This window comes from Myripristis murdjan, chromosome 20, assembly GCF_902150065.1.
Source record: "Myripristis murdjan chromosome 20, fMyrMur1.1, whole genome shotgun sequence".
In the NCBI taxonomy this organism is placed as follows: Eukaryota; Metazoa; Chordata; class Actinopteri; order Holocentriformes; family Holocentridae; genus Myripristis; species Myripristis murdjan.
The window spans coordinates 21,181,049-21,208,124 of record NC_043999.1 but is presented as its reverse complement, the minus strand read 5'-3'; the positions used below and the strand labels follow the sequence as shown (position 1 = coordinate 21,208,124).

Genomic DNA, 27,076 nt, shown 5'->3' with positions numbered 1-27,076 from the left:
AAGCACTTTGTTGTGTTTTCCCTCCCAACAGGCTGAAAAATCAACAAGGCGTCGATCCCACCAGACGGCTGGATTTTCCATCACATCCCCACTGGGGAAACTGGAGGCAGCATGTGAGAGAGAGAGGAGCAGGCGAGAGAGAAGGGAAGGGGGAGTATTGACTAAGATATTGATTTGTCTGTGGCTCCAGAAGCCTGCACCTTTTCCAAAACGCAACCCCCCCCTCCCCCCCACCGAAAACCGTCCCCGCTCCAAGACTCCCTCTCAAACGCTTGATGGACGGCAACATGTTGGAAGTGGCCAAGTTCAATGTCAACCCATATGAGCACAAAATGTTCACAATATGATACTGAGGCATGGTGAAAAGTCATTTGAAATGGCTCTGGAAACTATTTCAAAGATGTTTAGGTCCCAGTTTCCTAAAATGAATGGGTCAGGTGAAATCGACTTTATTTACGCAGGTGCTCCTATCAATAATGTCAGCGGCGTTAGATTTGTTGGCCTCTCAATTCTGCATTCATTATCGCCTCTTTCTTCTTCTACTGTTCTCCCTGTCAGGCCCTTTCTGGATATTTCGGTGGCAGCTACCAGGACGCAGCATAATCCTAATGCGAGCTGAGCGGTTTTGATGTCCGCAAAAAAAAGTGTGGACAAGAAATCAGCCGTAGAGGTACAAGTGCACGTCCTGGCCTTGAGTGCTTTACCACAGCTTCCCTGTGCGTGGACAGACAGAGACAATGCTTGATCAGGGCTCCGGATTCCTCACATGCCTGGCGTTCTGGGCAGGCGCTACAGTCGCATCGAGCCCCGCTGGAAATTCATTTCTGCAGGCAAATGTGTTTAGCAGGCCGCTCCTCTAAAACAAACGGACAATGAGTTCACTCAGCGATGCGGATTAGGTGGAAAGAGAGGGGGTGGGGGGGGTGAAAGTAATGGTGGACAAGCTGAGACAGACAAGCTCTGTACTGTTCGGGACTGAAAGAGGAGTCCTGTTTCCTCCGGCGCTATCTGTTCTGTTCCCCTAGATTTCATCTGGCCTGAAGCAGGAAGGTCTCGGAGTGATCCACAACCTGATAAATAGGTGTGGACAACGGGGCTCTTTTAAGAATAATCTTCGGGCCTCTCCGCAGACAAGAGATCTTTCTGTGAACGCTGGCAGCCTTCGCGCACAGACAAATTCACACCCCGAGCTCTCCCTTTGCTTTTGTGCCCAGCAACACATGGTTTCGAGTCCTATTGTGCGACTGCTGTAAGTGATAAAAGCTGTTTCCTCAGCACGCTCGCTCACTCTGCTGCGAATTCAAAAAGAGAAAAAAAAAAAAAAAAAAAAAATACCCCGACCCTCTTTTGGGCCGACGGTGCGAGGCATTCTGTGGTTACCGTCTCACATAAACAAGCACATGGCCAAGCGAAGACAGCAATCAATCTTAGCCAGGGAGAGGGAGTTTTTTTGGGGAGAAAAAAAAAAAAAAATTATAGTCACAGAGCCTGGGGGTTGCGAGCCAGGGTGATTTATTAAGATGAGGAAATGGAGTTCATTTTGAATTTGTTTCGAGAGAGCGGGAGGAATGTGGCGGTGCTGTTTGAACAAGGTTGTGGACCGGTGTTGTTGTAGGTGGTGAAGGTGGCAGAGTGTTGTAAGAGAGGCCTTTTTTACGAGCCTTATCTCAGTGGTACAGACAGGCAGACCAGAAAAAAAGAAAGAAAGAAAAGAAACTACACTTGCTCATGTGCCTGAGAGTGGAAAGCATCCATGGACAGAACACTGACAGCCACTAGTGCAACCCTTGATATGACTAACAGCCTCAATTTTGCACTCTCATAAAGAAATTTTCACCTTGTACATTGCTCCCTTGCTTGCCACTTTCAATCTCAATGATGCGTGGCAGAAGAATTCCATCAGACAGCGATTAAAGCTTTTCCCAGCCATGCTACTGCCTGCCAAGCAGGCCCACCAGGCCCACCACCAGGTCTTTTACAAGCAGAGGCAGTGCGCTGTGGTCTCGCTCCACCGTCTGACCTCAAACATGCCACCTCTTTGTGCATTGTTTGTTTTTAACAATGCTCCGATACAACGGCGAGCTTATAAATTTAAAAAGCAACTATTAAAAAAAAAAAAAACGGCATATTTTTCCCCAACTGTCTTTTGGAATAGGCTGCAGCATTTACATTGTGTTTATGTGTTTTTCTCCCTCTCCCTCTGCTGCTCTCTGAGACGAGGCATGGGGAGTGCAGTTCTTCTGGCCTCGCAGGTTGCCGTGCCAGTAAAAGTGTCAGACTTCATTACCGCACTCAATAGAGAAGTAGCCTTTAATATCGCGCGCTTAATAACTTCCAGGCCAAACGCGGAGCACATCACATGCAGTTAGTGCCGAGAGGCCGAGGCCAGGCCCGAAGAGGCCCGGCTCCAAGCCCCAGAGCCTCGACCCAGCCTCAACCCTGCCAGCCTGCCTCACTTCCAAGGCTGAGACTGTTACAACGCTACATAGAGTGCTGGCCCGGGCACTGCGAAATTATAACGGATAACAATGGCGCAATGTAATAACCACAAATCATATACAGTATGCTGGATTTTTGTAAGACGTTTTCAACAGAAGGAAGACTTCAGGTAGTTTCACTTGAAGGTTTGAAAGCCCAATCAACACTCACCAAAGCATACATGTATTTAAAATATGCTAAACCCCGGACAAAAAACGTTCAATTCATCAAAATCATACTTACAGTAAGTTTGGTGTGTCAAGTTACAATGAAACAGACCTGACCTCACACCACAGGAAAACAAAAAATGTGGATATCAACACATCATTTTGTCAGGTCAAATAATCAGATTTCTTTCAAAAACATCAGCGGTTTGGTCAAACTATGCATATGTAAAAATGTATTTTCATTGGACCGCTGCTTTAAAATGTACAAAAAAACAGATAAGCATCTTGATTTGTCTTAGAACCAGATCTCTAACGCAGCGCGCCGTTCAAGTGCAGGGGGCTGGGGGAAGGTCATTCATTAGTGGGTACAGTTGACCTGTGCGTCTACATTAATGAACAAATGCCTCCAGGCAATCCCGAAAAGCTTCGAGAGAGGGGGATGTTTGATATAAAAACAATGGGAGGAATGCGTTGTGTGTTCGAGTGGAGTGGAAAGAGTGCGGGGCTGAGGCCAAGTCAAGCATGGAAGGTTGTGTCCTGTTTGGAAGGCCCGCAGTACATGCCTACGTTACCTCCTCTCTCCTGGACTATCGAATGGATTGGATACGGAATGGAGGTCTGAATTTAGACGGAGACAGGAAGAGAGATTTATAGAGAGCGGAGAGAGAATGAAAGACAAGGGAAGAAAACACCCGAGAAATCCAGAAGTCTAGATTCTGTATCGTCCCAGGACACCAACATGGGACTAAATTTATGAGCAGTTTCAAACTCCGCTCTATGTCTCAATATTTGATAAACTGCCTTAATATTCTCTATGCAGAATACAGTTGCATTACGTTACTTATTTTGCTGGTTGACTTTAGTAAACATGGGTTACAGAACATGCAAATTGTGATGATAAACTTAAATTTCACCTACACAATTGAGAAGCTCAGCTGCACACAAGCAGAATATTAGGGAAGCTGTGTGAAAATCTGCAGGTAAGTTTAAGTTGAATTTTCACAGCAAAAATACATTCTTTTGTATCTTATATCAATTCATGAAAGAAATTACATGTCTTGTAGAAAGTAATGTTCTCACAAATGTTGTAAACACATGCCTTGATACAAAGGAGTTAAGTGTCTCACCACTACACTGCAAAAAGTCAAAATCTTACCAAGATTATTTGTCTTATTTCAAGTAAAAATGTCTTATTTCTAGTCAAAATATCTCATTACACTTAAAATAAGACATGATCAGCACAGAAATGACTTGTCTTTAGACAATTTTCACTTGTTTCAAGTGAAAATTTACTTGAAACAAGTGAAAATTTGCTTGAAACAAGAAACAAATTTTGCCAATGAAACAAGCAAATTTTCACAAGTAAAAATTTGCTTGTTTCATTGGCAAAATTTATACATTTTTACTTGAAATAAGACAAATAATCTTGGTAAGATTTTGACTTTTTGCAGTGTAACTTTAGAGATAGGTTCTTGAAAATCCCAGAGCTGGGGCAACAACGGTGTGGTAAAAAAAATACACAAGGAAGCAGAGATGGAGAAAAAAGATTCCTAATAAGAAAAAGCATGAGACTCCAAGGAGGCAAAAAAAAAGGAGGGAGGAAAGCAGGGAAACATAAACCAGATCTTTTCTTGGCCCTTTGCTTCATTACCTGTGAAATTGTCCATAGGTTGTCCTCCAAATTATGGAAGTTAATTGAAAATATTTACATTAGCGCGGTGTGGGAAGGGGAGGCGGGGGGCGGCATCCTCTGCGTAAAGTGCTGACATGCTGGCAGGAAAATGGGCTCTCTAATTAGCAACACGCTTGATGAAGTCCATGCTCTTGCATGGTGTGTTCGAGCGAACCAAGGCCCAGTCAATCACGCTAGGAATACAACCCTGGAGAGAGCATGAGTAAGGAGGAGAAGGAACACGCGCTGGTCAGAGGTGTTCATATGGAGCTGAACCTCATGATTGTTTAAAAAGTGCTGTCAGAGATATCTACAATGTTCAGGGAGCGCTCAGGACTGGAACATAAGAGTTTCGAGTACTCATTCCTTGAGTGCATCTCTTTCCTTGATGAATGGAAATAGACTGGAGGGAAACACAGTGGGAAAATGCGGGGAATGTGTTTCGTTCCATTTGTGTTTGGGACATTCTTGTCATTTTTGATACAAACAGCCAGCCTAAAAAGGAAAATGTGGAAAGACTCAACCTCTCTGATGGTACAGCTGGTCCTCAGAAAGATTTAAGCTTTTACTGTTGCACCTGGCGCGGCATATTGTTCCACCATTCACTGGCAATGCTCATCTTCCAACCACAAATACAGAATGAGAAACCGCTAAATTCATTTCAAGACCTTGGCACGTTATAAAGCTCTTTGGAGGGCTTTGTAACACCCGCTCCTCAAGGCAAGTGTTAACAATTCTGTCGGCTCTAAAAATGAGGAGACTGAAAGGACATTGAGAGCAAGGTGCCATAAATGAAAGCACTAAATGTGACTGATTAATACGAGGTCTGCGTCGTTGGTTCTGCCGAGTGCTAAAAGTTTAAATTAAGGAGGCCCTGGATGATTGAGAGCGAGTCCCTGCAGCGGGGAGCTCATTTCTGGGCTGGGGGTTATGGGAGGGCAAGGCCGAGCCACCTGGGGCTCCTGGAGCGGCGGCGCTCTGAGTTACAGTCATTTCTGTGTGCTGTGTGTGTCACCACGCTGGGAGGCGAGGCTTTATATTGAAATCTACGGCCTCCGCGATGCCAAGTTTAACAGCGCTGGAGCACATCCACGCTTACAAAGTGTGATGTGTGCATGTGCCCGTTTGGACTAACTCAATCAACTCAGTGTGAGGTAAGCGGTGATACTGAAAATTGAGAAGGGTGGCATTTTTCTGTACGGTTGGTGGCTGAATTTAACAGCCTTCGGAGCCCAGCTCTCTCTCTTGCCCACACACACACATACACACACACACACACACTACTCACCCACTAGGACCACCAGCCTGTGTTTAGCTTTACTCTCCCTCTGGTATTTGGCGACCTCCTCGTATGTGGGCACGTCGGCCATGTCGTACATGTCACTCTTCTTACACTCGTACATGGACTTGTTGGTCTTCTTGTCTCTCCTGCTGAGACGGAAGCTTCTCCTGAACCCAGCTGGAGGTGAGGATGAAAAGAGAGAGAGAGAGAGCGAGCGAGAGAGACGGGAAAGAAGCAGACGGAGAGAAACACATTACTCCACGCGATGAAAAATGTTTGTGCGAGCACGTCTGCCTATGTGGGCGTGCATGCGGCGCGGTGTTTGCGTGTAAATTCCAACGTATGTACACATAAGCCCACAGCTGTGCACTTCAATTTATGGCCGTTTCAGCGTCTTGGCAAGCGCGGCGATGGCTCCATGTCCAATACCTCATACGTATTGTGCAGCTCAGCTTTATGACAGCTATCTTTGCTGTAGGTGAAAGAGCTACAGTGGAGCGCCCGGCCAAACAGTTTCCTTGGATATCGCAGTCAAACACTTTATTCATATTTTCCCCTGGCGACATGTAATGCATTTTAATTTTCTCCTCTTCCACGTACATACGTATGTCTTAAAAAATTGTAGTGCGGTTTTTTAGCACTTTTATATCTGCGAGAGGCCATAAAAAAATATTATTGCTACATCCTCTGACATTTTCTCACCAGTCGCCGCTTATGTTATATTGTCTTTTCCGTCGAGGTAGGAGTGACTCATCCTTGTTTTCTGAGATTTGTCTGGTACATCTGAAAGCCTGTGACCTCTGCCGCCGGCTCTCTGGTACGAGGTCACAGCAGGAAGCAGAGAAGCTGAGCGGTTCTTTCCGTGTAATTCGCCGCTATGCGGATTTAGTGCCAGTTGCTTCATGGTTATCCACTTGACATAACTGTCGGGGCTATGATTTGCCATTCGTTCAGGTTGCCTTTTAGACGATGGCGAGGCATGTGAGTGTGTGCTTCGATGTGTGTATATATGGTGTGTGTCATTTAGTGTTAATTTGTGTCCTTTGGCTGGCTGCAAAGGAACGCATGCCCGGTGTGTGTGTGTGCGTGTGCGGGTCGCTTTACAACAGCTGTCATTTCTGATTGGTTTATGGTGTGCGCCGTGTCCTCGGAGCGCCGTCACAAAGGCTTCTTAACATACCGATCCGGGAGAGCGCACGCCTTGATCTGATGATCTACGACAATATCAAAAGGAGAAATTTACCCCTAATTTGAAGAGCACAGTTTCATATTTATGACAGATGTTGGTTAAACGAAAAAGAAGCAAATCTCCAAAACCCAGGACATCCAATATCCAATTCCTGCACACAGCCATGGGTTGCCTTCTGTCTTCTCTTTCCGTCTCTCAATTTTTTTTAACAGTGATTAATGAACTCAGGAATATGATGCAAGATGCCCAAGTAAGATTAAGGCAGGAAGAAAATTATGGACTGAGAGGAGAGGGGGTGAAAAAACTCCTGATCCCAGTCCCCTTAATACTTTCCACAACATTTTCAAACCACTATGGCTATACGGACGTGCGGCAAAGAGAAAGCGTCTGCATTCTTCTCAACTTATTCCTCTCTAAACAGTCCCCTAATAAGGTGGAGCTGTGGACCTATGCTGGGTTACAAATGAAACACACTGTAAGTCACTGGAAAGGGATTGTAATATCTACAATATGTACAATAGTAATAGTGTGCTTGTACACATGTGTGATTGCAAATGTGTGGTGCATGGGCCTGTGTGTATATGAGAGCACACACGTGCCCGAGCACTGAATATAGTGTTACACTGAACATCTAGGGCAGACTTTGTTCCATTGTGGGCAGGTTGTGGCTTAAGTTGTCTGTGCCATTTCGCCTGCGGTGAATCTACTCATTCAGCACCCCCACCCCCACCCAGGGAGCATTACCCTATGCCACACAGTGGAAAACATACACCATTTGGCTGCGGCTCGCCTGTAAAGGCATCAGAATATACCATACGGTGTAATCAATATCCTCAAAAGTTGACATCGTTACAATAAACAAATGGAGATATTATGTGAGCATGAAATGCCATCACATTCAAAATCAACAGTCCATTTTCTGCAAAACCTTTTTAAATTCAAACCTATAATAACAGTAAGGAATTGATGGCCAGTTATTTGTTATAAAGCCAACAAAAACATTACTGATTAAGTAGGCATTAAGTATTAGCTGTTAACATGGGGGCTGTTCAATTCTCCTTCTAGGGTGGGCCTGGTGCGTGAAATGCTGGCATTTCATTGGCTTGGGCACTGCCTGTTACTTTCCATTGGCTGGGCAGGTGCACAGCATTTCATTACAGGGGGTTTAACCACAGTCAGCCAATACATATCATGTCCCTAGCTGACAGGGGCCCTCGGTAATCTCGGGGGCCAATCACAATCACTTAAATCCTTCAAGATGGCTCCATCCAAATAACGGGGAGAGCTCTCCTCCTCTTCCCTCTAGCACTGCCGAAGGGTAAATAAATCAAAGCCTCATGCAGCAGTGAGCAGCGCACCCCCCCACCCCCCCCCCACCCTCACCAACCCCCCTCCCCCCATCAGCCCATCTCCATTACTGATGGAGACGGAATTAGACTAGCGGGATGGAAATTAATTCAATCCAGAATTAAGGAATGATTCAGCTCACTCTTAGGAGGGAGGCCGGCCTGTTTGTCATGAAAGCCTCAGCTGTGTTGGAACAGCGGCGTGTTTGCACAGTCTAGCTTGACACAAGGTGATCCAAGCTTCGCGTTACTGGTGGAAAAGGATCGCATGATATGGGTGGCACTGAGACACTAATGCCTCCAATAACGGTGTGACAAGTCAAATCATGTTTGTTGACCATGCAGGTCTGATCCGAGACTTTCCCTGGCCTGGGAGTTGAGCAGCAGCAGTACACCCCAAGTGTTTTGCTGCAGGAGTGTTGTGTTTCTTGGGATATGGAGTTAAAGTTTCCTTGCTGAAGTCCCACACACACACGCACCTCCTAATGGCGTGCACCAGGCCGTGACTGGGTAATTGCCAGAATTGCAACTGAAAACTTGCATATATACACGCACACACTCCCCCTCACTCTTTCACTTGCTTTTACTCACATATACACAATTTCAACTCAGAGTCCACCATTCAGTACCAGAGAAACATTTTAAAAAGAGGGGTAAAACAAGATGAGCATATTTGATTTAGTGCAAACACAAGCTGTGACTACACACACAGACACACACACATACACACACAAGCACACACACACACATACAGACAATTGCTTGGAAGTCGCCAGCGATTCTGCAAGCCCATTTTCCAGTGTGATAATATCTTACAGCCACGTAGGAAATTCATCTTGTGTGCAAAGAAAGCACCCGGAGGCCTCCGCAAACGGTGAATACAAACTGGCCCGCTTGGATACTAACATCCTGTGAAATTCTACTACTCTACCTGTAAAAGAAATGGTGCTAAAACTGTAAGGAAAAAAAAACAGTCAAAAGACAAATGTTCATAAAGTATAACAGATGCCTCTTGAGGAAAAAAATGGACTCAAAGCACGCATCTGCCCATGGGCGTCTGAAAGAGGAGAAGCCTGAGAACAATACGGGGGTCAAGTCTTCCAGACGCCACGCGTAGGCGATCAGCAAGATGACAACACAGAGAAGGATAAAAAATGACTACCATTTTCCCTCCAATCGAACTTCATTTTAAGCAGAGAGGGAGACACTGAGAGAAAGAGAGAAGTGTGGTAAAGCAAAGAGGAAAAGGCTCATAGCGAAACCACCTGTTGCGAGGCCCTGGTGCAGCGAGGGCTGCCGTCTAAGGCCCTCGCCCTAACTGTAGGAGACCGCGCTGACAGCTCCAGTGCCATCCCGGCTCTCCCGGCGGGGGCCCTCTCTCCTCGGGACTAATGGAGACGACATCTATGGAATTAACTGGGCATGGCAGCCGGGGATTAAGTGAGTATTATGCTCTCGGCTCGGTGCCGCGCGCTGCGGTTTAACGCTGCAACACTTAGCCCCGTTCGCGGGCACCCAATGTGGGAAGCATTACCGGCTCTCTCGGCCTCATTATGTGTGCCCATTACTGGCTGGTTGGAAGAGATGAGGAAGGCACATGGTAGGAGGCTGAGGAGGAGGAGGACGCTTTCCACACTGTCAGCCATTATTACCACAACGGTGAATAAAAAGTAGAGGAGCACTGCTGCTCACAACAAAAATAGAAAGTCGGCAGAGACAGAAGAAGAAGAACTCCTCAAATTTAATTTTCACCACTTTGCTTGGAAATTCAAATTACCATACAACTTGACACAAGTACGTCTCGATCAAACCTCTTCTCTGCTTGTGTTGTATCTTTTGTGTGTACATAGTACAGGGAAGTACACGAGACAACTGAGGCCAAATATGGCCGGATTTCTTGGATATGGCTGGAGATTAGACAGTATTGTAAAGACAGAAGTTGAGCAATGTCACTGTAAGCCAACACATTGTGCTGTAAAACGCCTCCAGAAAACCCTTTTTTCTATGAATCCCCTTTTCAACCTCCGGGAAGGTTCAGTAAGGTCTCAGGTTGGATTGGATTGGATTGGACTGCAGAGGAAAGGAGAGGAGACGAGAGTAAGTGAAAAGAAGGAAGTGGACATATCCAAACATACAAGACAGGCGTTTGTCCTTCAAATGCTCCCATCTCCAGATTTCCCCCATATATAGCCACACACAGGCATCTGTGAAAAGGATTATGGGTAGTAGAATATCCTCCAGGGCCATTCCAAGGAGATCCCCTGTATCAAGCATCAAACCCCCATAACAAAACGGCAGCTTCCGGACAAAACGGCAATGTGCACATACCTGGTCCAACTTGGGGACCATTGGGATGTTAATAAAGCAGGGAATTTCTGCCAATGTAGGTGATATCCCTCACTGCTCCACAACAAAACAATTGCTCTTTGCAAGAATTTATGTTGGGATTTGAGATAGGTGACGGGGACGGAAAACTGTATCTGAGGAAAAAGCAGCACGACAAAACAGTTTGAAATGAGGAAAGAGGAAAAATGAAAGCAAAAGAAAAACTCCGCTGTGACGTTTGAAATATGTACGTGTAGCAGCCCACAGTGGTGAACTCATTAGAGTGTTATCTGGGGAGAACACATTCTGGGAGTAGTTTCCACAGCCCCCGCTCAGAGCATTTGGAAAGTGGTACCTGACCCAAGTGTTACAGGTTTATATGGTGGAATAGTGCTCAAGACCTTTGGCTGCAAGAGGTCCATTTGTGTCGAACGTTATTTGTTTTTCCCCTACGTCTTATCCCACAGCTCTTTGGGCTCAGGAATGTCTCGTCTCAAAACGCTGCCTGATGCCTAATGCCTTGGAGAAAAAAAAAGACAAAGTGAAACACACACAAGCACGTCTCCCCAAGCCAGCTTTTACTGGAGTCAGTGCAGTAAGTATCAACACGTCAAAAGGGGCCTGAGAGCGCCAACAACCCTGAGCCGAAATGCCTGCTTTTTTGTTCGTCTCATCAATCTGATGTTCACAAGAAAAAGATGCTCTACAACTACGCCACAGCCAACCAAATCCCAAGTCCCTTCTTCTCTTTAAACCAATGGAGTGGCTGGTTACTGAAATTGATAAAAGAACACCTGACAACCAAGTGCATATACCTGTTCGATTGCATCCAAATGTTGGAAATCCATTAAAATGTGTATTGTTTCAATCTTATACAGTAAGGTTTATCAGTGTTTGGAATCAGACAGGGGGAAAAACTCAGTAATCCAGGGCTTGTGCCCTGTGTTTTGGCTTCCACACATCCACAACTAGTGAACCTGCAGACAGATGAAATAAACTCGTTTTGGAAATGGAGCGTTTTTTATTTCAGTTTATAACGCGTCTCCATTTTTCCATAACTCGGACGTAATTGGATTGTGAGGGGTTGATGGATTTCCCAGCCCCCTTCCTTCAGCTTTAACTGATTTGGAGTTTCTTGCCTGCCCTCCATCCATTTATCTATCCCTCCGGATGTCAAGTGTGGGGCTTTGTGCTTCCAGGATATCTGGGATTATAACAGCGATGTGAAATGTCACCGTGCCTACGCATCCATATCACAGCTCAGGTGCAGTTTCTCTCATTGGGATTCAGTTAAAATGCTTTGATGGAATTGTAGGGAAAACATGTCTCCTAGTGTTTCTACCAGAAAAGAAATGGGCCCTGGGCGTCATTGCTACTTCATGATATCTTTCAATCTCTGGCCCAAGCTGAAAATCTCGGAGCGCTGCTGTCTAGAAATGTCTGACGGAAGGCATCTCGGGACATGGTCTCTCTCCTCCTAAGCTGGCCTTCATTCTCTAGTCTCCTGGCTCTAAAATCGAGCAGCATCTCTGAGCACAGGAATCTGCTCGCCCCCGAGTAGCGCTCGAGGATCATTCTTGGCAATGGACGTCACAGATGTTGCATCACTGAGAGAGGCATGGAGGGAAAACAAACTAAAAGCTAAGGAAGACTACTGCCTGCCCCCTCCCACCGCCTCCTTTATTTCCCTGTGCAACCTCAGTAGCATTGAAAAAGCATCTGTAGGGTCTAGGATTTCAAACTATTAGGGACAGGCCAACTCTAAATCATACAACCACATCCAACAGGCTGAAAAACCATGCAGCAACTACTCTTGTAGAGAAGATGTTATTATAACTCACAATTTTTTTCTTTTCCTCCTCCTCCCGAGGTTCTCTCATTTCAGCTAAACCTCGTTCTGGGCTGCTGGAGTCGAGAAACACTGCTAACCCGCGAGAGCACTGGATGTTGTTTGGGTCCGAAGAGGAAAAGGAGAGGCTGAGGTCATTGACCTCATGAAGAAGGCAGGGTGACAGCGAGGCCAAGCCTTAGGGGGGCAGCGAGGAGTGGAAAAAAGGACCAGTGTTTGGCAAAATTCACCCTTGTGGAGTGACCCTGATTGAGCTTGGCAGACCCAGCTCAAAGTCAGTATTTATAAACTCACGCCTGCACAGGATCGGCTGTGAAATCTGGAGTCTAAACGGTGTAGTGTGCATGGAGAGTTCTGAGGCCAGTCCACCTCCTGACCTCAGCATAAAAATGGGAGAAAGAGAAAAAGACACAGAGGCAGAGGCAGAGAGAGAGCGAGAGAGAGAGAGAGAGAAAGAGAGCGAGAGAGACATGGACAGACAGAGGGATTTATGTATGAGCCAGCCAGGACTGCTTGTGGTCCTCCAGAGGGACGGTACCTTATGATTTGTCGGGAAAATGACAGTGGTAATAAAAACACGATGGGGAACATTCTCTGAACAAGACAGGGAATTGAAAGCAGCTCTCTGGAAAGGGCTGCAGAACCAGAGCGGGCCCTGGTAATTGCCATTAAGTCCGACCGGGACCACATCAACGTGGCCGGTCCTCGGCCGGACCTCCGGAACAAAGCATGGAAAACAAGTCGTCCCTTTAACCCAAATCCATCCAGAGCGATTCTCAAAGATGTCTTCAGACCCACAGCAGAGGCAGGGCTGGATAACTACTACATTTTGCAAATCCATGACATGTTCTGCCAGTGCACTCATGCTGTCAACAGGGGAACAGAAATAGCGCCTGTAGGCTAGTGTACCACTACAGTGCCACTTGTGTTTTTACATGGGAGTCCAAGTTGAATCAATTGTACCATAAACACTGTGGGATTTACAAAAATATGCCAAGTGTATTATGAAAAATAGTTCAACTGCTTTTATATTTAATCGCTTCTCTGTATAACATGGCACACACTACAAAGCCTAGTCTGTGTAGGAAAGGCTACAGGATCAAGGAAGGGGTAACAGAGAGGACACGTAAATCTTGCACAATCTCAACCACTGTCTTCACGGTTAATGCATTGATGACACAGCCACGCAGGGAAGGCAGAGGGCAAAAGGAAGAGAAAAAGACATCATCTCTCACCTAGGTGGAATCCACCACTATAGTCAGCGTCCTCTGGTGATGAGAAGAGAGAGAAAGCAGAAGCCAGAAGAGAGGCACAACATCATGTTAAAGAGCACAGCCAGACATGACAGGAATAGGCACCTACCGCTCTAACCATGTGCTGTAAATCTAGAATGGTCAAGAGCACAGATACAAAAGGTAACATGAAAAATCAACAGAAAGGTGGACAAACAGACATATCAAATCATTTTTGTTGTTGTGTTAATCATGTTTGTTATGTATCAGCTAATTGCCATTCAACTTTGTAAAGTGTCATAGCCAGGTGATGAGGTGGTAGTGTAGTGGAACAGGCAGCCTTAAAAAGTGTAATTGCATGTAAAAAGTGGATAAACTGAGTTTAGGAAGGCTTACCCTCCACTACATCTCTGGTTATTGCTTATGAATATGCAAAGAAGCCCATTAATAGTACAGTACTATGAATGATTTTGGCAGATCCAAGGTTATTGGAGGCTTCAGTGTGTGTGTGTGTGTGTGTGTGTATGTGTGTGTGTGTGGGTGTGTGTGAGAAGGGATGATTCTCCATCCCGGTTGGGTCAAATAATGCCTGCTCTAATGAAAGCTTTAAGTTAGCTGGTGAAAGATGAGGCTTTGGACAGTGTAACAGAGCCAATAACCTGCGTCTGTGGTTTCTCCACAGTTTTTAGTAGAGAAATCGACAGTGACGCCTGATGTTCCCCTTTAACAACCATTTGCTTTGACGTGGCAAGACGGGCCAAATGAAAACAGGAAGGATGGGGAGCAGAGGTGAGCTGAGGTAGAGAAGTGCTCCTCCACTGCTTACCTTCTATGAAAACACAACAATTGTAAAGGGGAGCCGATCAGAAATAGTGTTTGTGCACTGCAGTGCTATGAGCCAAAGATCTATCAGTACAAGTTCAGTTCAATGGAAGATGTCAGACAAGTAGTACCTTCAATCTCCTCAGCTGTGAGCGCAACAGAAGCAAGGAATGGAAATGAATCAAAGTTAGCAAAAATACTGGATTGCAAGAGGTAAGTTGAGAGAGCAGATGAGATAATAAGAGAAGGACACCTACCAAACTCAATTGCCACATCATCTTAGAAAAGCAAAAGAACAAAAGACAGACACATAACAAAAAGAGTTAAAATCTCTGCTGCTTATGCATCACAGTCTAAACTGAGCTACAGTTTACAGTAGTTGCGTGTGTCTTTGTAAAGGCCTGAATAGACACTACACCGCAGCGCCAATGTGCCATCTGCTTTGTATTGGAGGGGGGTGCTGAAGCATTTAAGAATTTCAAATTTTCGTAGTGTCACTGCAAAGCCGCGGGCGAAGCTCGAGCATGTAAATTCTTCACGCAGATGTGTGATACATGCACGTGTACACAGACCAGTAATGCGTTTCCCTAGAGTAGAAATCGGTGTGTGGCTATCGAATCAGTGGAGAGTATCTTTCAGCGACACCTGCTAAACAACTGTGAATTTCATGTTCCACTTCTTGAGGAGCAGAGAAAATTGTGTTTCTACGAACAGGTGTGAGGCGAATGGCACAGAACTGGTCGCTTCACAAAACCTTGCCACGTATCTGTTCAGGCCTTAATTAGGTGGTATACTATACCATAGTAACCACATATATGCACATCTTGCTACTGAGTTGAGTCATTTCTCTTACAAAAATGAAATAGGCAATAATCTATTTATTTTTGTAATTTTTTGAAAAATGCTCAGCTCACCACTACCATATGATTCCATTAATTATTGCTTTTACTGTATGTAGGCTTATTACTATTGTTAAACTTACTACTACTGCTAAAATGGCTACATAAGCATTTCTACTGTTTCTATTTGGGTAAAGAGAATCGTTGTTACCTAGAGACACAATGTCTGTGGTACATGGCTGCGGTGCATCCATGGTCACTTCACAGAGAGAAACAAATTTAGAGCCAAAAGCCTCCAATGAGCTACATAACACTGAAACGTAGATTCATCCTAAGTTGAGACCAAGATATTAAAGCAAAATTGAACTTTGGTGGAGTGTTGGGTTGTACAGTTCCTTGGACATGAGGTGAGTCCATATGGCGGTGAAATACCGTTAGCTGTTTAGTTGCTCTGTGCTCCCCTGGGCTGCTAATCCAGCATACTGCATTTATATCTCTCCATTCACTTCCAGAGTGCAGCAAAACAGCTCCCAAAACAACACTTTTGGCACAGAAATGAATGTGAACAAAGCAAATTATGCTAATATAAAAACAAGTCCCTGTACCCCTTTTTTCAGTTAATTTCGTCCTTGTACAAGGCTACTATGAGGAAATTTGCTGCAGATGCCACCTGCCAGATGACTTTCCAATTCAAATAGGAAAATAATAAGAGCTGTTTCATTTCCTCAAAAAAATAGGTACCGGTACTTGTCTTTTTGTTGCATAATTTGCTTTGTTCATGTGCACATCTGTGCTAAAATTGTTTTTTGTGGGTGCAGTTTTGTCATGCTATGGAAGTGAATGGAGAGATAAAAATACAGTATTCAGTATTTGTAGTCCGGCCCAACTAATGAGGATATTTCAAAGTGACCATTCACATCCAACATTTATATACGTTTTTATATATATATTATTTTATGTATGTGTATATATATACTGTGAAGCAGTTTATTTTAAATTGGGGAACGTGAAGTACATTGTAGCTTCTGAAATTAATAGATATTTAATAGTGTGATCCAATCTATTGGGTGAGTTTCAAAATGGTAGCTGACACAGACACAGACTGTGTGTGTGTGTGTGCACGTGTGTGAGTGTGTGTGTGTGTGCATTTGTGTGTAAGATTCAGCAAACATTTGGAGGCACTTAAAGACGCTTCCTCTCCTTCATGTGTTCCAATTTCTGCAAAGAGGCTTAAATCACAACATACATAATGCCATCTACCGGAGCATGGGGTTCATCTTACAGCACCAAGCTCTTTTCCCAAAGCGCACCTCAGCTTGGGGAGATGTTGCATCACAGCCAGAGGTAATGGCTAGCCATAACAGCAGTCAGGAACGATCATGGCAAAGAATGCCTTTTCTCTTAAAAGGTGGTTTCATGCTAGGAGCTTAAGGCATGTGAATGGTGTTTTTTCAAAGTGTGGAGGCAAGCATGAGTCACCCTGCCTTTATCTGACATCTTGTTTCACATGTTGGTGTGTGTTCACAGCAATTTTCCTTCTGATGATGCCTCCTCCCATTGTAATGTGACATTTTAAGTAAAACCAGCTTCTGAACCACTCTGAGAAACAAGGGCAGAGGGTGAGCAAAAGAGAAAGAGACAGTGGGACAAGAAAAGATAGAGGGAGAACTTGAAAGAGGGAACAACTAGGACAACATGGGAACGAAATGAGAATGAAAGAAAATGTCTGTGATAGAGATATCTAAAATCCCTCAAAGTGCTGCCCTCATTACACCATGGAAGGCTTTCATCTGGAGCCTATCTGCATACAGAAGGAGTTCATGTTGCCTAATGGCCTTGTTCACCAACATTCCTGGTCTAACGAGACACCATGTGATAACGCTGCAGAGTGAAAATGGGCACGGGACGGGCTGTCTGAGAATGCTGAAATTATGGAAGCAAAACCTTTGCTTCCATAATTTTGCTTTGCTCTTCTTTGAAATGACATTTCACTCGTCTGACCAAAGAAACATTTTGAGAGCGGTCAGAATGAGCTTAAGCGATGCTGTTGTTGTCACTGTGAGTTGTCGTCTAGGCCGGCAGTGATGGTGGCAGCTGAGCCTATCATTTAGTGAGGAGAGGAGCCATGGCTGCCCAGATTGTGGCTACGCAGTTTCACAGAACTTCTCAGTGTGCAGTCAACCAGCCTACCAGTCAGCTAACCAGTCTGTTACTGGATGCCTTATGGCCAACTGCCCCCATGGAAAGGGATGCACGTTTAGGGTATATCACATGTCACCCACAAACCAAAGGTTCACCACGGAAGATGACAGAAGGGGTGAGATGAGGGTAAGGTTGGGGTGAGGGAAAAAGAGGGATGGCAAAGACAGAAAGATAAAGGGATGTAACTGAGGGATTAAAAGAACAGATGACTGAGGGCTGAGGTGGGTTGCGGTCGTAGAGGGATGGAGAAGAGAAAGACAGACTGGATGAGATATCTAATGTCCCATTGGTTGGATTTTGTGGTTAAGACAAAAGTGATTAGGTTCTGGGCCAATGGTGGATTATACCACTACACTGGGCCAATACTTGTGGTAGATTTTCATAAAAACATTCTTCGTTATCATCCCTGTCATCACCCCAACAACAGTGTGGCTGGCTTTCCTGATTTGCCAACTTGAAGGGGCCGAGTCAAACATGAGATCAGCACGTCTTACGAATTGCAGACATATCTGCTCTTCACGTGCACATTGGAGCTTTTGTGGATTATACCTGGCTATCTTAGTCAGTCATCCAGCAAAATGCCGGCGCTGCATGACTGCTAGAAAATCTCTGAGCTATCTTCTTACGAGGGGGGAAGAGGTAGTGGAATGACCCCTAGTCAACACCCTGTGAATGAGCCTGAGTTATGAGCTGATGTCACCCTCACAGCCAGCCAGGATACAGATGGCCTTCCCCTTCAACAAACTGTACCCCTTCACTTTCTCATCTTTTTCTATATATATTTCTATTTTTTTATATTACTGAGATGAGACTGCTGGAGTTTTCCAGATGACACAGAAGTAGATCTTTGTCATGCATCTTTTGGCCTTCAAAGGTAGAGATGATTATTCAAAGTCTGGATGAAAATAAATGACAGAAAGGCAAAGAGCTGGTCTGCATTAGAAGGCAGTCCATCTTTATACAATGACGATTTTATATTGCAAAATGTTATGATGAGTCATGCTGAAGTTTAAACACCAACCAAAGATTATGAACCTCAGCACTTTTGCAATATTGGCGATCTCATGTGCAGAGAGCTTTAATGTGAAGGGAAAAAATAACAACTTGATCTATAAAAGTTTTAGGGTGGTCTCTACAGGGTTATCTGGGCCTAACCTTTAGACTAAAATGGAACTTTTCTCCTCAACCCATTGTGCTTCCAAATTTATTCCTTCTGCGTCTGTGACCATTTAAGTTGAAAAATGAAATGGACGGATAAAGTGAACGCAGGGCCAGGTTCAGGGCCACTTAAGACCAATCTCGGGTGCCGTTTCGAAGCGGTTCAGTCTTCCACTGGAAAGGGAAAGAGTCAGAGAGGAAGAGGGATAGCATAGTAACCAATGGAGAGAGACAGAGAAGGACCCCAAGGTGAGCGATAAGTGCGTCCACGTGTTTGGCAGACGGCAAACCAAACTAAACAATCAGACAGTGGAGAGGTTTGCATGTCAGACAGAGGAACAGACGTGCTGTAAGAAAGCCCAGAGAGCTGTCAGGATGTTCAGAGAGAGCAGATGGTGTAGCTGGAGGAGAGCCAGAAATTGATGGAAGGGAGTTGAGGGGGGTAAGGTGGGAGGAGGCAGATAGGCCAGTTTGATAAGTACAGATGTAAGATAGCTGATCTAATGCGCTGCAGCCAATTATCAAGTGGCTTCAACAAAGCAACTCATGGCATTTTCATAACGGAGGAATGCATCAAGGCATGGGGTGAGTGCAACAGTGAGAAAAGCGATTATTTATATCTCGTAAATGTTAGGCGTAAATGGACATGGTTAAGCAAAGCGCGCCGCAACCCCTCGCCAAGACCAATATTGTTCCAGCCGACGGAGCTCCTGGGCTGGAAAGAGAGAGAGAGAAGGACCCTCCTCCTCTATCACCACCTCTGTCCTCCCCTTAGTAACAGCAGGGTCTCCACGGTATCCTTCAATTAGGTTATGGTTTATGGCCCCAGGGCCGAGCCAAGCTGGCCTGTGTGAGGCTCGCTCCCTCTATCTCTGTTAACCCAGCCACCGCCGGTCCATTGGGTCACATTTGCTACCAAATGTGACCCTCCACTGCCTTTCCCTCCATCAATTATTTCCTTCCTCCCTCCCTCCATCCCCCAATCGTTCTTTATACTGCTCTCCAGTTTAGACTTTCTTTTACTCGCCTCAATTTTATTCCCTCCACTCACTTCTTACACCTGATTTACATCCAACTTTTTTCTCTTATTGAGTGTTCTTTTGTACGCTGGGAAATGCATTTTAACGCCGTGTGTGTGCTTGCACGAACAGAGAGTGGACTGTTATCATTCCCTGGTTATTCATCAAGTCCTGAGAGGGCCGTGTCAAGGGACTTCCTACTACTGCCGCTAGACACACAGGCGAGTGCACAAACACATCTAATATTTACGGTATGTACTACACATGACATTAAGGAGAAAGTATTGCTGGAGCTCAAAAGGAGACTTATGTTCCTCTGGTAGGGGACGCTGCGGACTCTGCTACATTTTACACCTGCCCTCAGAGTATAAAGAGGGGGGTCCGGGTCCCATATTTCATAAGAGGAACTGGGCCATTAAAGTGAAATAGTGAGGAGAACAGTGCAGCACTGTCTCCCTAAAACTTTTTAGCAGGCTATTTTTGGCCATTCTGCACCATGTATGCCAGTATGCGGTTGAACATAACCAGGAAATGACAACATCCATAATTCACCCGAGGGCTGAATCTGAGGTAAAAGAGCCTGATGCTAAGTTTAGGGGTGGTCAGCTTAGCTTTGCTGGTTATTTCAGAGCTACATATTCAGAGAGTCACATTACATTAAGGGCTTGCCGCCATGTTGAGGGAAGAGGGGAGCCAAATGGACATTTCCGTCTCAAAGTGGTAAACTACAGTGAAAAACAGGCCAATATGAGCTGGATTTTTCTCCAAGATGGTCAGAGTGACCAGACCAGGCCTAACCAAAACACATGTGCACTGTATTCTGCTGAAGGCTCTGCATACAGTATGCCTGGGAAATCAAGAGTACCAGGAGGGGAACCAGCTAATACACTACAGAAGAGGACCTGTCTGCTCTCGTTAGGCCTGAATATGTGCTTGGATATGTGTCAGCCACAGTGATTGACAGGTTACAGAGAGATTGAGGAAAAACGAGGGCAAGAGGGGAGGAGGGAGGAGAGGAAAGGCGTGTTGACAGGATTCATGTAGAGAGGTTTTGTGAATAAGCTTGTAACTGATGAAAAATTGCAGCAAGGGAACATAGGGCAGGGATAAACGCTTTTGCTATGAGAGGAGCTATACAGTATGTACGTGTTGGGAAGATATTCTTACATAAAAAGCACATCTGGACAGGTGTCTAAGATGTTAATTTCCTTGTTTTTGAAGCTGCATTAGAAAATGAGGGCTAAACCTGGAATTTTTAAAAGTTGGATTGACTTCAAAACCCAAAAGTCAGTAATGTGACATCAGTAAACTGCACATTTCTTAGACCTAAATTTCATCTAGGTGGGTGGCGGGGCAAAGATGTTGAAAGATGTTCAATCATCATTGTCGGAGTGGCTGGTGAAAGTTTCATGATCTGCTCCTTCGATTCATTGCTTCCCACGTGAGAAACATTCCCATCAGTGACAACAACGTGAAACTCAAATGTAATTTTGACCATAATTAGCAATTTTGATGTGGGTATTTTTCATCAAAGTCTTGCTTTGTATAGCTTGAACCATTAAAGCTAAAAAGGAAGAAATATTAGGGGAGTTAAGACTGGAAAAGTAGCGCTGCAAATCCTATTTACAGTGACTAAAACTGTGAAACCAGCTTTAAATGCCAATGGCGGGTGTCAACCTACATTATAAAGGAGTTTTTCCCCCAGATCCCAGTACTGATAAGTGCAGAGAGGCAAAATTACTCCCAACAAATGTAACAGTACTACCTAGATCTAATTTTCTTATTTATATTGTTACTTTTAGTGCTTGAACTTTCAGGAATTATAGGAGTAACTGAGTTAAAAGTTGTAAATAGTAACAGAAAGAGTAACACCACTTTGTTATGCTGTAAAAAAAAATAATCTTACATTAAAGAGGTGCACTAGGACAATTTTCAAACCTCTGTAAGGTTAGTAATCTAATCACATCCTTGTCTGCTGCTGCTCTTTTTTTATTCTTACCAAAACTGAAAGTTAAATTTTTTTCTTAAGATTATTAATTTGGAATTTCTGCTTTTTTATTTGAGTCACAGTAGAGAGAGACAGGAAAGGCAGAGGAGAGAGAGAGAGGATGACATGCAGCAAATGGCCTTAGGTCAGAGTTGAACCCAGGACCCTGCGATCAGGACTCAGCCTCAAAATGTGGTACACGCTCTTATCTAGTGAGCTAATGGGAAGCCCCATCATTTTTTTTTTTAATATTGCTATTGTTTTCAACCAGATTAATATTACAATCAGAGAAAATGGTGGCAGAATGGCTATCCAGCTACACACCTGAATATGCCTTCAGCTTTTTGCTGGCAGCACTGAAATTAATCAAGCTAGATGTTTGTTCAAAGCATTTTCCTACCAGCTGGCCTGCAGCCTGTCTGTTTCTAGTGGGCCTGCACAAAATAATAAACAGTTTGGGTGGAGCAGGTAACCATGATATGGTTTACTGTTACAGAAATGTGTGGTTTGTTAAAATTTTAAGGGAGTTTATGAGTTTTATAGGTGTTGCAATTTAATAGTAATCTTTGCTGAGGCTTTGCTGATTGTGCATGATGTGTAGTGATTGGTTGCCACAGGAATGAGGGACTCAACTGCAGTGTTATGGATTGCACAAGTATAAAACTGAACTTGTTACAGGCTTAATGTGATTATCTTAAAGTAATCCCTGGCCTCAGCAAATATTTGCATAAACAGATAAGCTTAAATATTACACCTTAGGTTTTTCAAGCAGCAGGCCGGCACAGCCGGAGCGCCCTCTCTGTGGAGGTAAGGCTGTCACAATCAAAGTCATCTTAAAAACAGCTCAAAGACTGTTTTCCTCTTGATGTCACTGCATCTTTTACACTAAAACCAGGGTCCACATCCCAACCCTAACCTTTGCTTTTGCTGCTGTCTTTGTCTTTTCTTGTGTAAACTCATTTCTGTGTTTTATTTGTCATGTATTTGTTTTTCAAGTGTGTTTCCCGCTCTCCTACAGTCAGGGTTATTACAGGAGATCTCTGCTGTATTACCCTGTTGCTGTTTTCTCACTCCTTTTGTTGTGCAGGACTAAACTGGCCAAGGTGTGCTGCACAGGTCTGCACAGTAAAACACGTAATGCGCTCAGCAGAACAGTGTTTGGTCATTTATGATGTCAAGCCACTATCACGTCCTTGGGTCTCCTATCAGATCATTAATCCATCATTGGCCTCTCTGCAATGCAGAGAGTTAAGCTGGCTGGGCTGGCTGGATGGTGTAAGACTCGGAGAGGTTTTCCAGAGGGCAACCCCCTCCCCGTAACGCCCTGGCTTGGCTTGGGCCAAATCAACACAAAGGATGTAGAGGGGCGGAGGGACAGAGGAGTGGAATGGAGGGTAGGTGAAAGACTGAGAGAGTCTGGCGCGAGAGAGTTAAAAAAGAAAAAAAAAAAAAAAAAAACGAGACCAAGAAAGAGTGAAACATGGAGCAGACAGTGAAAATGAGAGAGGAGGTAAAGCCAGACACAACACTTCCTCTGATGACAGCCGTGAAGCAGCACAACTGTGATGCAGGCTTCGGCGGTGGCCTCTGAGCGCACAGATGAGTGTGAATCAATCAGGTGGGCTGCATGGGAGCGAAACGAACTCGAGCCGATTCACATCTCCTGATTCCCGTCCCTGACTTTCAGTTTTTCTTACAGACTATCCCTTCCCTCTCGCTGTCTCTCCTAGGCCACCTGTTGTCGTGCCAGCCGAGGTGTTGTGCGGTGTTGTGGGGCGCTGATTTGTAAGGCCCTCGTCACACTAGATAATATATGCTTACATGATCGCCGGCTGGAGGCCCTCTGGGACTGAAGAGTCGCAGCAGGCCGCCGCAGAGCGAATCTCCTGGAGAGAGAAAGTGGATAAAGAGAGAAAACGAGAGAATGAAAGAGAGAGAGGTACAATAAAACCATCAGATTTCATGACCGCATGGGGAATAATAAACACTCTCCGCCATGCGAGAGAGAATCCGTTCTTCAATATCCACCAGCTTCATTCTTTCAGCTGAGAGGAATGAGAGAGCGAGGTGGTAGAGGAAAAAACACAACACGTGCTATTGCCAAAACTGTAGGGATAAATCTGAAGGTTCGTGAAATGAGTTTTTTCCCTCTTTCTTCTTGCTCCCTCCCTCCCTCTTTTTGCTTTTTCTCCCCCCCCCCCCCTTTCTCCCTCGGGTGCTCTTGGACGGTGCCAAGAAACTGCCCCAGCCCCCTGAGCTCTGTGTTGCACATCAGCGCGGCTGTCCGAGCACGCCACTGATGTGCGATTTTCCATCCGCTTGCCGTCCAAAGTGGATCGGTACCAGCGCTATCATTTTCTGTCATTACTCATTTTGGGCCAGACATTGCGCGGAAATCCAGACTATTTTGGCAGTGTGAGGCTAGAAAGAAAAAAAAAAAAGAAGTGTGTGTGTATGTGTGTGTGTGCAGAAGAGGGGGAGGAGGAGGCAGAGAGAGACTATGACGCTGACAGCAGTGAAGACACTGGGGCCAGCCTTGTTAAGAGGCGACGGTAGACAGCAAACAGGACAGGTCTTGTCCCAGTCTTGTGTATGTTTATGTGAGCATGTCTGGGGTGGGATGGGGGGAAGGGGGGTATCTTACCTCTCCTGGAACTGCTTGGATGGGATGAGGCCAGCGCGGGGGTTAGCGTCCCCCTGATGTTTGGCTTGCCACCAGGTTGCATCATCTTGGCTCATGATCTGAAGGATGGAGCCCTTTTTGAAAGCCAGTCCGGCCTCTTTACACGGGATGGCTTTGTCCTCCTTGGGGTCGTAGTCAAAGAGGGCCTTCACAAACATCTGGACACACAGCACAAGAGGGATTGGGAAGAGAAGAAAGAGATGGGTTGAGGGCAGAGGGGGAAAAAGCAACGGTTCGTTGCAAATTCCCTTCCCTCCGTTGCAGGGATGTAAAGGTGACTTCTACGGGGACGTCAGCACAGCAAACACAGGAGGCGCTTCACCGGCGCTTAGTGTGATTGGTCTAGAAAGGTCAACGCAATCAGAGCTAGAAACCTGCAACTCGTGGCCAAGTTGCTCTGTCCATGTCGTTCCATCAACACTCATGATGGACTAAGCCCTGTCAGCCTCTCCCAAGCGTGGTGAGACTTAACAACTCCTGAGTCAGAGCCTCCAGTTGGACGCCCCGCGCTCTGTTCCGCATGGCGACTTTCTCTGGTTCACAACGCAAATTAACATCAGTATCTTTCCATACCGAAAAAACAAACCCATGAAAATAAGAGGGATTTTTTTCTTTTTTTTTAAAAACAGAGATGGTCTGATTCGTTTTGGCAGTGGGGGAGGGACACACCTCATCAACACAAAGGAGGTCGGACCTGAGAGGGGAAAAATCCTTGACATCTTTTCCCATTGCGGGCAGCGAGCTGCAATCTACAGCACCTCACCATGTCTTCTGTCCAAATAAAGTGCTGTCACGATGAGTTATCACCCCTAAGACACCTCCATACAAGTGGAAAGAGACGACAGAAGCAAGGAAAGAGCGTGTGTGAGTGTGTGTGTGAGAATGGGAGAGAAAGAAAGGAAAGAGGGAAAGGAGGGACTCACAGAAATGGAAGAAATTAAATTCTTCATTGTCTAACTGATTTAAGGAGCATTTCGTGCCATGTGGTGAAATTATGCTTCAGATGGGGACGCTCTGTGTGGGTCAAAACAGACATTTTGGCTGCGAGACCCTGCGGCTGAATGCACTCATACATCTACACAACCAACGCTTCCATTTTTCTTCCCCATCTCGTATTTATCCCTCTTTTTTTTTTTTTTTTTTTTTGGTCTGTTTCACACTTATTGCCAGTTAGCTTGTTGGATGCACTGACACTGCCTGATGTAAGCGTGTAGAGTCTTTTCATAGAGTTTTTGGCACTCCCGGGCTATTTTTCAGATGGCTTTCTTATACCGTCAGACACGCTAAAACCATTAAATGATGACAAAGGATGTAAGTGGCCAACCCCCGTCCCGTATGCCCATGCATACAATTTACACATGCAGGGTGGGCTGCGTTGTGAATAATGGTACACCGACTTGTGCTTTGACCCTGGAGCTTAAAACTGCCGAGCGGGTCCAGGCGCTCTCGGCTCTTGATAGATGAGCGCATGACAAATGGTACATCAACACCCCCGTGGGTGAGAATGATGGTATGACAGTGGAGCTGAGCCGCCCACATAATGCATGGCCATAAGCTACTGTGCTCTGTGGGGTAACGCAAGTGCACGAGCACACAGTCTTGCCATGTGTTACGAAGCGGCTGCTCACTGGATTCCCTTCACGTTAGCATTTTACAGCGATCCTTTCCCCGTTTTCCCCAAGTGCATATACAGATCGTTTTCTCTCCGAGCTTCAAGAGGAATGCTCGGCATCCGACAATAAGGCAGCAAGCCGGAGCGGAGGAGCGTTCTCCCCTCGTTTTAAAGTCCACAAGTGTAACCTAATCAACATAACGACTAAGCCAGGACAGGACCTACCTGGGGCTCCTTGCTCGGCGTCTCTTCCTTGATGGTAGGGACGACTTTGAAGGTAATGGCCCCTTGCGACTGGGCCTGAGACATCGGAGAAAGACAAGACAGATAAGTTAAGTAAGGGGGGGTGCAGTTAAAGGGGGGGAGGAAATGCTAGTCAACTGGCCAGAAAATCATTCACAAAGCACCTAATCCAATGAAAGTCGCATTATGTGAAACTCCGTTTGAGTTTTCAACAATGGAAGGGTAATTAGGATTGGATAACATGGCTTAGCAGGGTGAGGGAGAGAGCATGTGTGAGTGTGTGTCGAGGAAGGGGTTGTGGGTAGGTGGGTGGGGGTGTTGAGAGCTTTCATCTGCCCCCGAGGCTGCTGTGTGTTTCAGAAAGGCCCTTCGGCGTTTCAGACTTCCTCAGACTTCTTTTCTTTCTTTCCCTTTTAGTCATCCCCCCCTGGCAGACGCGAGGCCCATGACGGAGCTCGTTTGGGGCCTGTGGCCGAGCTCACTTGGAGGGACTACATAGCGTCTCGCTCGTCCAGGGAGACCGTGTGGCTCTATGCATGTGGTCTAAAGGCCAGGAAAGACTTGTAGAGAAAGGCCAGTGTTTGGTTTTCAGCACAGGGATGAAGTCGCAGGGCCTTGGATGAGTTAGGAGAGAGCTCTGCCATCATAAACAAGGAATATTAGTTTCTCCAAGGGAATGGAGCTGAAATATAGAGAGAGATCCGTGAAGAAAACACACAGATGTACGCACACACACACACATACACACACACACACACAGATGTGGCCTACCAGAATACGAATTATTTCCTCCGGTTTCTTGTCGGCCACAGGAATTCCGTTGACCTCCTTCAGCTCGTCCCCAACATGAATCAGTCCTGCCACACACACACACATTTAGAAAAGTAAGAAAAAACTGTTATATCCTACTGAATACTGATACTCTTTTGATGACAGGAAAACCTTGGACAATACAAGTGAGCTACTGTGCA

The 27,076-nt window shown here is 45.4% G+C and overlaps 1 protein-coding gene across 5 annotated transcripts in view; it reads right to left on the bottom strand.

The window, feature by feature from the left end:
• The window catches only part of mpp7a (MAGUK p55 scaffold protein 7a), a 140,402-nt gene that overhangs the window by 17,420 nt on the left and 95,906 nt on the right, over nt 1-27,076 (bottom strand). For 3 of the 5 annotated variants that reach the window (XM_030079632.1, XM_030079633.1, XM_030079634.1), the window contains 9 exons: nt 26,877-26,962; nt 26,088-26,162; nt 24,212-24,408; nt 23,389-23,453; nt 15,413-15,460; nt 14,620-14,640; nt 14,494-14,508; nt 13,544-13,576; nt 5,606-5,776 (listed from right to left, as the gene is read on the bottom strand). In XM_030079632.1, the coding sequence (XP_029935492.1) occupies nt 5,606-5,776; nt 13,544-13,576; nt 14,494-14,508; nt 14,620-14,640; nt 15,413-15,460; nt 23,389-23,453; nt 24,212-24,408; nt 26,088-26,162; nt 26,877-26,962 (711 nt within the window). The remainder of the gene's footprint in view (nt 1-5,605; nt 5,777-13,543; nt 13,577-14,493; nt 14,509-14,619; nt 14,641-15,412; nt 15,461-23,388; nt 23,454-24,211; nt 24,409-26,087; nt 26,163-26,876; nt 26,963-27,076) is intronic. The other 2 variants (XM_030079635.1, XM_030079636.1) reach the window with 2 other exon arrangements.